The sequence below is a fragment of the Monodon monoceros genome, unplaced genomic scaffold, assembly GCF_005190385.1.
Source record: "Monodon monoceros isolate NGI ecotype Baffin Bay Population unplaced genomic scaffold, NGI_Narwhal_1 Super_Scaffold_12, whole genome shotgun sequence".
Classification (NCBI taxonomy): Eukaryota; Metazoa; Chordata; class Mammalia; order Artiodactyla; family Monodontidae; genus Monodon; species Monodon monoceros.
This window is the reverse complement of record NW_021703768.1, coordinates 126,067,349-126,081,942: the sequence shown is the minus strand read 5'-3', so window position 1 is coordinate 126,081,942 and position 14,594 is coordinate 126,067,349. Positions and strand designations below refer to the sequence as shown.

Below are 14,594 nucleotides of genomic sequence, written 5' to 3'. Positions count from 1 at the left end.
CAAGATCGACACTAACCAAACCCAAGAAGGCCACACACTCTGTTCGAGGCAGGGAGAGCAGTAAGGAGGCAGTGTGGAAGGGTGGAAAGACCATGCAGTTTGGAAAATGAGGCTGGATTCTGACTCAGCTGCTGTGAGTTCAAGTCTCAAGTCCAGTGTCAATAAGTGGCCTGGGGACTTCCCTGGTGGTGCAGTGGTTAGGAATCTGCCTGCCAGTACGGGGGACATGGATGTGAGCCCTGGTCTGGGAAGATCCCACATGCCACGGAGCAACTAAGCCCGTGCGCCACAGCTACTGAGCCTGTGCCCTAGAGCCCACGAGTCACAACTATTGAGCCCACATGCCAACAACTGCTGAAGCCTGCATGCCTAGAGCCCGTGCTCTGCAGCAGGAGAAGCCACCACAATGAGAAGCCCACGCACCGCAATGAAGAGTAGCCCCTGCTCATAGCAACTACAGAAAGCCTGAACATAGCAACGAAGACCCAACGCAGCCATAAATAAATAAATAAATTTATGTATTTATTTAAAAATAAATAAATAAGTGGCCGGTTTGGGCCTCTCCATAGAATGAGGCCATGGTGTCCGATCACGGCTTTTCAATGATTTTCTATGTAGGCACATCTGGGGCCTAATGCAGAGGGTGAGACAAAGGCAGGAAGTTGGCAAAGAAAGTGACTCAGCCCCCAAGCAAAGCTTACTCTCTCTCTCTTTTTTTAAAAAATATTTTTTTATTTATTTAGGCTGCCGCAGGTCTTAGCTGTGCCACGCAGGATCTTTAGCTGCAGCATTCGAACTCTTGGTTGCGGCGCGCGTGCGGAATCTAGTTCCCTGACCAGGGGTCGAAGCCGGGGCCCCTGCATTGGGAGCGCATAGTCTTATCCACTGGACCACCAAGGAAGTCCCAGAAAGCTTATTCTCTAATGTCTTCTTATATGGCTTAGGAGGATAATGAAAAGGCAAGAACTCCCAGAGGGTGAGGCCTCCAACCTGCCTGCAGGTGGTGGAGGCTCAAAGGCCATTTTAAGATTTCAACCGTCAAGAACGTTTTTAGTATCAGCTTGTACTTTTTGATCAGTAGAGCACTCTCCAAAACTTAGCTGCCTTGTTACCTATGTGAATCCTCTGTGGGTACCAAGAGCCACCCCACAGTTTTGTCTGAGGCTTGGCTCTCTTTCCCAACTGAACTGCAGGCTCCCGTGAGGCTGTGATCAGCCTCTGTGGGAGAGCCTCACCTTTGATCTCTTTTCTGGTCCAAATGAAGGGATTTATAGCAGGTCACCTTAATCCTTAAATAGTGGTTGTGAGAGGTCACAACTGTTGCCAAACAATTTTGATAATCCTGTCACTCAGATCACTCAGTTCTCTGGTTTATCTTTTACTGGTTGGGTATAAGAGACTGCTTCAGGTTCCTGAGTTTCTGGGTTCTCTCTGTTCAGTCTTGTTTGCATGAAGACTGAGTCTTTCCTAAACTCGTCGCCTTCTTTTTCTTTTTTTTTCCTTGTCGGCTGCATACTCTGCCACCATTCTGTTTTCTAACCACTTCTCTAGAGGTGCCAGTTTATCAAACTCATTGTCTGTATGCTGAGTTATCACAGATCACAGTTCTCCCCAACGTCTCACCACTCCTCACCAAGTATCACACCCTTCTAGCCGCTGATAACATCCACCTTGCTGCCTTCTACAGTGTGGCTGTATCCACATTGAATTTAATACAAATTCTTAGAAGTAACTTAAAGAGATTATACTTTGATGCAGCACGGAAACAAAAAGTGCCTTTGAATGGCACAAAAAGCCGGGAAAAAGGTATGAAATACGATAAAAATCTATACCTAAATGCTAAAAGAGCTCTGTTGATATTCGTAGAGTAATAATTATAAGTTCAAAAAGCACTGCATTACAGATTAATTGGCAGAATATTATCTTTCTCAGTTGCATATAAGAAACGGTTCTTGGGAATTCCCTGGCCATCCAGTGGTTACGACTCCACGCTTCCACTGTAGGGGGCATGGGTTCCATCCCTGGTAGGGGAGCTAAGATCCTGCAGGCCACATAGCACGGCCAAAAGAAAAAAGAAAGAAAAAAAGAAAAAAACAACCAGTTCTTGTAAGAACTGATGAGTTCTGAGATATACGTAAAGAAATACCGTATATCCTATTTACAAGAGAGCTATCTAAAAGATAAGAATGCAGATAGAATGAAAGTAGAAGAATGAACAGAAGATATGCCTTGCAAATGATAATCAAAAGAAAACTGATGTAACTATGTGACTATCAGATAAAAATAGGTCTCAAGGTGCATTATTAGAGGGACTTCCCTGGTGGCGCAGTGGTTAGGAATCCGCCTGCTAGTACAGGGAACACAGGTTCGAGCCCTGGTCGGGGAAGATCCCACATGCCGTGGAGCAACTAAGCCTGTGTGCACAAATACTGAACCTGTGCTCTAGAGCCCACGGGCCACAACTACTGAGCCCACGTGCCACAACTACTGAAGCCCGTGTGCCTAGAGCCTGTGCTCTGCAACAAGAGAAGCCACCGCAATGAGAAGCCCACACACTGCAAGGAACAGTAACCCCCACTCACCACGACTCGAGAAAGCCGGCACACAGCAACGAAGACCCATAATCCATGGGTAAAAGAAGAAATCAATGGAAATTATGACATATTCTGAAAGAATGAAAATATTACATGTCAAAACCAGTGTGATGCAGAAATCATGCTTAAGGTAAAAATTTACAGTCTTAAATATTCATATGAGAAAAGAATACAATATAAAGTAATAAACTCTGTACCCACTTGTATCAGTCGGGGTCCCAGCAGATAACAGGCGTCACATTCAAATTACGGTAATTCAAGGAGGCTTTACTTATAAAGGGATGAATTACAGAGGTGTGGGTGGAATGAAGGAAACTGAAAGAGAATATGCTAGTAGTGAGGTTGTTGTAAGCATTCCTGGGCCCAAAGGAAATTTCTAGAACCTGGACGGAGAAAGTGTCATGTAGAGCAGGGCATCTTGAGAGAAGTGTTGCCTTTCAGTCAAGAGACACAGCAAACCCAGAGCAACCCTGCCAGGGGGAACCCAGGGAAATAAATAGCCTGACCTAACTGTTCTACCTGCCTCTAGTTTTGGCCAGGTCTCCTCATTGGGCTAAATTCAATCAGAAGCTGGAAGGCCAGGCACCCTACTGATGGAGTCCACACAGACTGGCCTCCTGGGACACGGAGGAGCAGGTTGGAGAGCGGATCTGGAGGGTAGACAGAAGCTATCCATCACATTATCTCAAGAAACTAACAGCAAACAAGCAAATAAATAAACCCTCCCCAAAAGAATAAAGATAAGCCCAGAAATTAATGAAATATTAACAGAATAATGAACAAATGCCAAAAGCTGGTTTCTTGGAGAGATTAACAAAATTGATGAATTTCTGGCAAGACTGAGCAAGAAAAATAGAAAATCAAATGAGCTGTATCAGGAAGGAAAAGGGGGATAACCACAAGGACACAGAAATTAACAAGATAGTAAGAGGATATTATGCCCAAAATATTTTAAATCTAGATGAAAGAGGCAAATTCCTGCAAAAATAAAACCTACTAAATATAAATCACAAAGAAATAGAACACCACAATAGTCTTATAACAATAAAATACATTAAAACCTTCCCACAAAGACATTCCAGGCCCAGATGCCTTCAGGGGTGAGTTCTACTAAATATTTAAGGAAGAAATAATGCGATTCTCATACAAATTATCCAGGAGACTAGAAAAAGAAGTGGCTAGCATAAACTTGACACCAAAACTCAACAAAGACTGTATGAAAAAAGAAAATTCAGACCAAGCTCACTTGTGAACATAGATGCAAATATGCTAAATAAATAAAATTTTAGCAAATAATAACTAAAAAGGATTATACATCATGACCCAATTGGGTATATTCCAGGAATGCAGGGCTAACGGCTAACATTAGAAAAATGAATAAATGCAATCTGCCACGTTAAGAGAGACATGACATAATTATCTCCATAGAGGAGAACTTCCTTAACCTTCTAAAAGTAATTTTTCTTTTAATGTCTGAAAATACTAAGTATTGACAGAGACGTGGAGTAAAGGAAGCTCTAATATACTGCTGATGGGAGTATTAATTGGCATGATCACTTTAGAAAACAGTTTGGCCTTACCTAGTAAAGTTGAAGACATGCACATCTTATGACCCAGGATTTCTACTCCTAGAATTAGCACATGGAATTGAATGCACATATACACCAGAGTGCTGGAAGCAGCAATGCTCATATTAGCCTCGCACTGAGGGAAATGTCCATCAACAGTTGAATGCATAAATTATATGCAACCTTACCAGGCAAAACGGTTGAAGTCAATCAAACAAATGAATTACAGCAACATGAAAAAGAAGTCCAATGAAATAATGTATGCACATTGATTCTACCTAAAACAGGTGAAACAGGCTACAGGAAAACAGGCCACAGAAAAGCAAGAATCATAACACTGGAACAATGGTTACCTTTGGGGTTTGGGAGAAGGTTGAGAGTGGCGGGGGGTCAGGTCAGGGATTTCCAAGGTACCGACAAGGTTGTTCTTTCTTGTTTTTTTTTTTAAATAAATTTATTTACTTATGCTTGGCTGCACTGGGTCTTTGTTGCTGCACACGGGCTTTTCTCTAGTTGCAGCGAGCAGGGGCTACTCCTCCTTGCTGTGCGTGGGCTTCTCATTGCGGTGGCTTCTCTTGTTGCGGAGCATGGGCTCTAGGTGCGTGGGCTTCAGTAATTGCAGCACACGGACTCAGTAGTTGTGGCACACGGGCTTAGTTGTGGCTCGCAGGCCCTAGAGCGCAGGCTTGGTAGTTGTGGCGCATGGGCTTAGTTGCTCCGCGGCATGTGGGATCTTCCTGGGCCAGGGCTTGAATCTGTGTCCCCTGCATTGGCAGGCGGATTCTTAACCTCCACGCCACCAGGGAAGTGCCAGGTATAATTTCATAGGAGTTCACTTTCAAACAACTGATGAAGTTTTTAATGCATTTTTCCATGTGTATATATATTTTTTGCAATAAACAAGTAAAAATAATACCCAAAATTGTGATATTGCTGTGTGGGATAAATAAGTATGTAAAGCACCTAGCTTAGTGCTTGGTATGTGGTAGGAGCTCATCCTAGATGGGTTTCCCTCACTCTACATGATATTAAGCTAACTCTCTGTATGTAAGTACTAAATGGAGGGAAATGACGGCATCTGTTTTTGCTCAGCAGCCAATAACAATCTGTTGGATGAATTTTGTCTCTTAGGGAGTCAAACTCAGTGTGAAATTAATAAAACTGATTTATCGCTTTTTTCTCAGTGTCTACATTTGGACATTAAGATGCTTAGCCAAGATTTGGGGCTTGGTCTGGTATAGTAAGTGGGTGCTTGGAGCCACCAGAAAGAAGAGGGAGGGTAAGATCCAGTTTCAAGATTTTAGTCCAACTGTCCCTACATCAGAAGTTACCACTGGGGGATTCCCTGGTGGCGCAGTGGTTGCGAATCCGCCTGCCAGCGCAGGGGACACGAGTTCGAGCCCTGGTCTGAGAAGATCCCACATGCCACGGAGCAGCTGGGCCCATGCGCCACAACTACTGAGCCTGCACTCTGGAGCCAGTGAGCCGTAACTACTGAAGCCTGTGCGCCTAGAGCCTGTGCTCCGCAGCAGGAGAAGCCATCGCACTGAGAGGCCCTTGCACCGCAGCGGGGAGTGGCCCCCCTCGCCGCAACTAGAGAAAGCCCATGCACAGCGACAAAGACCCAACACAGCCAATAAATAAATAAATAAATAAATAAAATCAATTTTAAAAAAAGAAGTTACCACTGTCTTTGGCCTTTACAGGAATCCACCTCTGGACCATTGGGCTTTAGTGAGCGGCCTTCCCACTTACGTTGCCCAAAATGGCCTGGTAAGTAATACAACTTTGAAGGGGGAGAGTTTTGAATCAGGTGGAAAGGTGAAGGGATTTCAGATCAAGAGACTGGGAAAAACGATGGGAAGTGTGTATCTCTAAAAGCCCGATTCTCCCATTTCTCAATTCACTCGACGGTTGGTCCAAGGGGATGTGCAGAGAATTGACATTTGAAGAAATATGATATACACAGAGAAAGAACCCTCAGATGGAAAGGTGCACAGTCTCAGTGACAACTAAAGATACTTACGCAAATGTCAGGGATAAAGTCACAAGTGGCTGGTCCACCAGGCTCACCACAGAACAAGTCCCAGCCTCTCATCCCAGAGACTTAGTTGCCACTCCCAACACCCCCGCAACCCCATCCCTGCCACATTTCCAGCCACACAGCAGAGCTCAAATGCTCTATCTCCCCCCATGCCCTACCCGCTTGGGGTGCAGGGTAGAGTGAGAGTATCCCCTACCCTAGAGAGAAGGGTCATAGCTGCACATCACCCCAATATTTGAGCCTGCTTATCTCTGTATCCTTCCCCAGGCACACACACTGCACAGTGCTGTTCATGTATCAGGGTGTTTATTTATTGGGCATTTTCTATGTGCCAGGTGCTGTGGTTGGCTCTGGGGATACAATGATAGATGAATCAAATAGTTTCTCTTCTGAAGCTCATCATCAAATGGGAGATATCTTTATGAACAGATACTTAGACTATAATGTGATAAGGCCAGATAGAGATGTACATGGTACATTCTATGAACACAAAGTAGGAAGCATCTAAACCAGCTTTACTTGCCAGAGTGTTTTGGTCTGAGTTTTAAAATAAATAGGGGTTAGGCAGGTGGGGCAGGAAAGGGGATTGCAGGTGGAGGAAGCAACATGGGCAAACAACTAGGGCTTGGAGGTTTGAAGTGACACAGAGTGTGCAGTTCCATGTTGCTGGAGTATTAGGTTTGAGACAGGAAGATGGCAAGAGATGAGACTTGAGAGGGAGGGAGGGGCCAGATCACAGTAGCCTTGGATGCCAGGTCAAGAGGGTGGAACTTTAATCTACAGGCGATGGGTTTTTAAGCAAAAGGTTGGCACAATGAATTTTCATTTTAGAAAGAAAACTCTGAACGCTCCCTAGAAAATAGATCTGAAGGGACTAAGACTGGAAGCAGAGCAAAAAGTGTGTCCTTACAAAGAAGAGATGAAGAACATCTCAACAAAGGCAAAGGCAGTAAAGAACACTAACTGTCTTCATTGCTAACAGCCATGGAGTGCTTATGATGAGCCAGGCAGTGAATACATTTGCTCATTCAATACTCATGACCCAGACAGAGATGAGGTGGAGAGAGGGAGATCAGGGCTCAGATCTAACACTGAAAGGGCTTTGTGATTGGTTGTGAGCAGAGAGGGAGGGAGAGAAGGACCAAAGCCAATTTCAGGCTTCTAGATTGGACAGGTAATGCTGCCACCAGATTTGGATGTAAGATGCTGAGATCACTTTCAGACAAGGTGCAACAGAGACTTTTTTCAGAAGCAAGTGTCCAGCAAGCAGCTAAAGAGATGACTCTGATGCTGTGGAGCGAGAGGACGGATGGGGATAGAGATTTGTGTCAACAAAATGTAGAGATCTGTACTGACTACACTACAGACCATATGATAGTATATCTGGTCCTTGACCACTTTGCTCCTAGGAGCAGATGGTACTTGAAACCATGAGTGCGGATGAAGTCACCAGGGAGAGTGAGGGAGACTCGGGGTAGAATACTAGAGGATGCCAGCATTTAAAGATTGGGTGGAGGAAGAAGAGTGTGTGAAGGAGAATCAGAAGAAGGGTTCAGAGGTGTCTGGAGGCCCAGGAGAGGGTAGTGTCATGGAAACCAAAGAAGTAGAAACGTTCAACAAAGAGAGAGAATAACAAATGCAGCAAAAGTGATCCAGTGAGATAAGAACCAAAAACTCCCATTGGGCTTGGCAGTTAGGAGGGCATTGATGGCCCTGATTAGAGCAGGCTTGGTGGCAAGGTGGAGGCAGAAACCAGCGGGTGGTCTGCTGAGGTGTGGATGGGTAATGAGAAGGTAGAAAATGCAAGAGAAGGTAGAAAATGCAAGAGAAGGAGGAGAAAACCTGATGGTCACTACAAAGACCACATTGGGCCAAGGGAGGATTTTGTTTTCAAGGTTGGGAGAGAACCAAGCATGCCCGTGGACTGAAGCTAAAGAGCCCTCAGAGAGGTTAGAAATCAGGAGAGAAAAATAGCAACTGATGGAATTGGCCCAAGGAGAAGCCAGAGGCGTGGTACAGTGGGTGGGCAGTCTTGAACAGGAGCAGGGACAGCTCATCCTCTCAGACAACAGAATGGTCTGATCTACTGGGATAGGCAAGGTCAAAGCAAGCTCACATGGTACCTTTTTGAGAACTAGAAAAAGGTGTCCCTTCTTGATGGATGAAAAGAGAAAGGCTAGGGCCATTGTTCTGAAAGTCAAGAACAGGCTGGATTTCAACTCCCAGTCACCCCCTCAGCCAGATGCCTTTGTGCAGTGCACATGCTACACAACTGTATACAGTGGCCCCATAGGCAGGACTCTGGAGGGATCAGGTAAGTGTTATCTGCATGATAGGGTAAACTGGTCCAGTTTTCAGGAGAGGAATCTTGCAATATACATACAACCAGAGCTACAGCACCTTTTACTTCTTCATTTGCTGTGAAGTTTACAGCACAAAGAAAAACTCCTTCCTGACAAAACAAATATAATTGATCCAAAGATGTTTAGAGTGGTATTATTTACATTAATTAAAAAAACTGGACATCACCAAATACTCAACAAAAGGGGGCAAGAAAATGGGACACCTTACTATAAAACTACAGTCATCAAAACAGTATGGTACTGGCACAAAGAACAGGAGAGAAAGCCCAGAAATACGCCCACACATACATCATCATACATCATTGTTGTATGATCAATTAATCTACAACAAAGGAGGCAAGAATATACAATGGAGAAAAGAAAGTCTCTTCAATAAGTGGTGCTGGGAAAACTGGACAGCTACATCTAAAGGAATGAAATTAGAACATTCTCTAATACCATATACAGAAATAAACTCAAAATGGATTAAAGACCTAAATGTAAGATCGGACACTATAAAACTCCTAGAGGAAAACATAGGCAGAACACTCTCTGACATAAATCACAGCAATATCTTTTTGGATCCACCCCCTAGAGAAATGAAAATAAAAACAAAAATAAACAAATGGGACCTCATTAAACTTAAAAGCTTTTGCACAGCTAAGATAACCATAAACAAAACGAGAAGACAACACACAGAATGGGAGAAAATATTTGCAAACGAAGCGACCAACAAGGGATTAATCTCCAAAATTTACAAACAGCTCATGCAGCTCTATATCAAAAAAAAAAAGACAACCCAATCAAATAAATAGGCAGAAGATCTAAATAGACATTTCTCCAAAGAAGACATACAGATGGCCAAAAAGCACATGAAAAGATACTCAATATCACTAATTATTAGAGAAATGTAAATCAAAATTACAATGAGGTATCACCTCACGCTGGTCAGAATGGCCATCATCAAAAAAAAAAATGATACAAATGAACTTATATACAAAACAGAAACAGACTCACAGACTTAGAAAACAAACTTATGGTTACCAAAGGGGAAAGGTGCGGGGGGTAGGGATAAATTAGGAGGTTGGGATTAATATAGATACACTACAATATATAAAATAGACAATCAACAAGGACCTACTGTATAGCACAGGGAACTCTACTCAATACTCTGTAATAACCTATATGGGAAAAGAATCTGAAGAAGAATAGGTATATGGATATGTATAACAAAAATAAATAAATAAAAGATGAATGAGATATGAAAAAAGCTAACATTAAAAAGAAGAAAATGGGACACTATACAGCTATTAATAACAACAAATTGTAGCCTTAACTTTTTCAAAGCTTGGAAATGACTCAGAAGTGAAGCAAATGGTAAGAAGCCATGTTTATAAGGCAGTTTTCCTGTTCGGTAGCCTCAGTTAATAATTCAAAACCATCTTAAGCATGTCTACCTGATGAAAAGAATGTGAATGCCTTGGATAAGGACGTGATATTTCTGAAAATATCATGCCCATTGCCCTCAATGGGTACTCTATCAAGTCTAATCATAACTCCATTATTCCTCTTCATGGCTTTCAGATTTGCAACATCATGAATGCACCTGCAGAGGACTTTTTTGCATTCCAGGTAAGTTATTTTTTATTTACTCTCTCATTCATATGATATTTTTCCCCCCAAAGAGGATTCAAATACATTAGAATCCATCTACTTTATTGGGAAGCAGTCTCAACAAAGTGAAAATGTGAGTGCAAAAATGTCATGTGCCCATGGAAGTGGGGAGAGAGCTAATTTGGTAAATCCAAGGTCCCATTTGGTTTTAAGGTTTACACCCTTTGCTTTCTGGCCTCAGGACCTTTGCTTATGCTGTTCTATCCCTTACTACCATCTCTTGTCCAAATCCCCTTTGCCCTTCAATGATAACCCCAAATGCTATGAAACTTCTATGAAGTTTTATTCTGCTTCCCCTGGCTGAATATCATTTCTGTCTCCTTAGGATTATCATGGAATGTTGTTTAGTATTCCATTTGATTTTGTTTGTTTGTATTTTTAAAAAATGTTTGCAGAGGGCACGCTCTGGGCCAGGCATGGGCACGATGCTACACCAGCTACAGAGGTGGACCAGACAGGCATGGTCTTTGTCTTCAGGGAGCTCATGATCATATGGGGAAAGAGGCATGTGGAGTGCTGGTCAGGACAATAGAAGAGGGACAGAGGAGGGACTCTCCCAGGCGGGGCTTGACTTCATCTGGGAAGAGTCAAGGAACGTGTCCCTGAGAAATTATGTTTGGGCAGTAAAGAAAGGAGAGAGGATTGCAGGAAAGAGAGGGCTTGTTGGAAGGAACCAGAGTAGACCAATGAGACTAAGGGGAGAGTGGCAGGACGAAACTCTAGAGAGGTAGACACAGGCTAGGTCACACAGGGCCTGGAAGGCCATGCCAAGGAGTTTGGCTTTCTTACTCTATTTCCCTTACATCATCTTTCATGATCCTTCCTTGTCTTTTAGATTAATTCCTCTTGGCAAAATATAGGCTTCCTTTGGTCAAAGGTCGGGGCTTATCTTTCTTAACATGTGCAGCTCTGGGTGCCCTGTCGATATTTCTTGAGTTTAGCATGCTAGGTGTATGAAAACCAAATAATGAGCAGTCAGGAAATAATTAAGAAGGAAATAAAAATGGCTCATAGCAAAATTAGTGGTTTTTTTTTTTTTTTTTTTTACTCCTTAAATAACATTATGAAAGACCTTAGAGAGAACATCCTTCCAAGGTTAAGACCGTATGTCTTGTGTTGTGATGAACAGAACTTGATCTCTACCCAAGTCATCTGATTAACTGTAGTTTACCCACTTTAATAAATAAAGCCTAATCTTGTTTTTAGATTCCAGTCTTCTGTCTCCAACTCTTCCTCCACAAAGTAGCCTGAGTGATTTTTAAAAGAAAAACATAAGTTGCATCAAGTAACTTTGCTCCTTAAAAATGTTTAATACTAAAAAAAAAAATGTTTAATACTTTCCCATTTCACTTTTATTCACTTCCAATAAAATCTGCTTCTTTATCATGGCCTTCAGAGAGGCTGTGATAGAAAAGGTTAGGGAGAGAGCTGGGAACTTGAATTCAAGTTTCCTGACTGACAGCTCTATGCTCTTTGGACTGTATTCTACATCCCTCTGAAGTCACTCTCCTACCAGGTGCTGAGTTCAAGTGCTACTTAAATAATAATAATTATCATCTCACCCCCTTTAAAATCTTGGAACTTTCGAGCTAGAAGACTCTCCAACTCCAGGAAGCCTTCCTTGACTTCCTTCCCTCCTCTGGCTCCCAAAGTACCTTGCAGAACTTCCCGCATGCAGTGTGATTGCCTGTTTACCTTCCAGATGTGAGCAACCTGAGGACAACACCTCTGCCTTATTTTTCTTAGTTCTCCCATCTTCTAGCTCAGGTTCTTGTACATTGTAAAATACTTGATAAATCTTCAATGAATCAGTGGAAAAAAGGCTAGAAATTGTCTAGTTATCCCCATTTTATAAATGATGAAAGTGAGGCTCAGAGAGATGGGAAATGACTCACAAATGGTACCTTATGATTGACCAAGATATTTCACTTCTATTTTCTCATTTGTTCCATGAGGTACATACTCTTACTACCAGCCCCAACTATAAATGAGAAAATTGAGGCTCACAGAGATAAAACAACATGCCGAAAGGAGCAGAGAAAGGCAGGTCAGGAGACAAAAGGTACAGGTTATATCCAGTTGATTCGTTCAAAGTTACAAGCATCACCAACATGGCCCCTTTTAAGCCAGTCCCCTGCAGTTAGCTCCTGTATCTGAAAGGGAAACACTACCTCCCTGGACTGTTTGTTTGCATCATTAGATCCCCAATACACAACTCGTTGCCTGGCACATGATGGCCCTGACATGTTGGGGATGAAAACAGTATAGCTATCTGGCTTACGGCGCTCCCACCAGATGGGCAACCTGCTCATGGCGTTTGGCGACTAAAATCATGCAAAGCCCAACAAGGTCTAACCTCTTGCCACCCCCTCAGCCAATCAGGGTCATAATGCAGCATGAAGTCCATTACAGATGCCTCTGCAGCCTGGTACCTGAAGCAAACTTACTCTGGCTCTTCTCTTGCAGAAAGAGCCTCTGGATGAGTCCGGATGGATGATTAAAAATGTCCTTTCTATGCCAATTGTGAACAAGAAGGAAGAAATTGTTGGGGTGGCCACGTTTTACAATCGCAAAGATGGGAAACCCTTTGATGAAATGGATGAGACCCTCATGGAGGTATGGTTTTTGAGGAGGCCCCTAGACGTGGTATTCAGAGTCGGCTCACCAACGAACTTGGCTCCCAGAGCCGCATGGTGGGGCCCTTGTGTGCTGCTGCCCCAGCTCAGAAGGGATGGGAGCTCACCTTGTAGACACTTTCCTGACTCAACATTTATTCTCTTTGCTCTCCCTTCTGCACTGCAGCAGTTGTCAGAGAAATCTATATTCCCTTTTTTAAAAAATTAATAAACTTTACCTTTTAGAGAAGCTTTAGGTTCTCAGCGAAATTGAGCAGAAAGTACAGAGAGTTCACTTATATCCCATGTCCCCACATACGCACAACACGTTCCGTTTTTGTGAAATTATTAGACATCAGGATGGCGCTTCATGTGTGTTAGAGCTTTATTCAAAGTGCATTCCCATCCATTATTTCATCTTATCCTAACAATATCTCTTTGAGGAGGGCAGCACACAGCTAATCAAACCCATTTTGTAGCTGAGAAAATGGAGGTTTACAGAGTCTTGCCCTAAGTTACAGAGGCAGGATCAAACCTGGATGTTCTGCCTCTGATTCTTCCTTTCAGTCTTTGACTCAATTCCTGGGCTGGTCTGTCTTAAATCCTGACACTTATGAGTCAATGAACAAACTTGAAAACAGGAAGGATATTTTCCAAGACATGGTGAAATATCATGTGAAGTGTGACAATGAAGAAATCCAGAAAATCTTGGTGAGTAGTGTTTATTTCCTGTTTCTACTCTAGAAATGGCTGCTATGGGGACAGCTGTCCCTCGCAGGGTTACCTCAGTCTTAGAACCAGACCTTGGCTTAACAGCTCTAGAAACTCCATTTTTCTCTGTGCTCAGGGCTAACATGGTACTAGAGATGGAGTCACCAACCACAGTCCCTACTCTGAGAGGAAGCTCTATCTGAGAGACCAATGGACAATGGTCAGTTGCTCAGAGCCTCCCTCCATGAGGTCAGCTCACTTAGAAGGCTCAATCTTTCTGAGCAAAGAACTAGTTCAGAGGGGGGTTAGATGTTTGTAGGAAGCCCTCACATAGTTTCATCACTGTACAGTATATAAGGTAATTTCACACTTACGATGCTTACAATAGCCCAGTAAGGTGGGCAGGGAAAGGATGTGGTTTTTTTGGCCGTGCCACATGGCATGTGGGATTGTAGTTCCCTGACCAGGGATCGAACCCACGCCCCCTGCATTGGAAGCTCAGAGTCTTAACCACTGGACCGCCAGGGAAGTCCCAGGGTAAGAATTTTTACCCCCATTGTAGAGATGAAGAAATTGAGCCCCAGAAGGGGGAAGTAATTTGTTCCCAAATCACCCAGCTTGTTAAATAGGTCTCATTTAACATTCAGGATAATGAGCAAATTATCACTGTGCTGAAAGGGCTGCCTTGGGAGGTAGTGAGCACCCCATCATGAGAGGCATCTAAGCATAGGCTGAGTGATCATATATCAGGGAAGCTATAGAGGAAAATCCCACCTGGGTGGGAAATTGGATGACAGGCTTTCAAAGATATGTGAGAATAAGTGATCCACCATTCCTGGGATTTTGGTCTCAAAGAGATCAAGATTTTAGAAGTAAACAGAATTAGCCAAAAGGCATTGGATATGATGCCCAGCTGAGTTCCCAAGACTTTGGTTTATACACTGCACAAGTTGAAACAACATAAACCAATGTTTTCAGAGGGCATTTCTTAAGCTGGGAAGATACAACAAATTTGATCATTTTGATCCCAATAACTGATAAAGCCA

General features: G+C 43.0%; 1 protein-coding gene across 2 annotated transcripts in view; it reads left to right on the top strand.

Annotated features, from left to right (window-relative positions):
• PDE6A (phosphodiesterase 6A) overlaps positions 1 to 14,594 on the top strand; it is a 69,488-nt gene that overhangs the window by 26,694 nt on the left and 28,200 nt on the right. For both annotated transcript variants that reach the window (XM_029217480.1, XM_029217481.1), the window contains 4 exons: positions 5,869 to 5,935; positions 10,133 to 10,180; positions 12,689 to 12,838; positions 13,405 to 13,548. In XM_029217480.1, the coding sequence (XP_029073313.1) occupies positions 5,869 to 5,935; positions 10,133 to 10,180; positions 12,689 to 12,838; positions 13,405 to 13,548 (409 nt within the window). The remainder of the gene's footprint in view (positions 1 to 5,868; positions 5,936 to 10,132; positions 10,181 to 12,688; positions 12,839 to 13,404; positions 13,549 to 14,594) is intronic.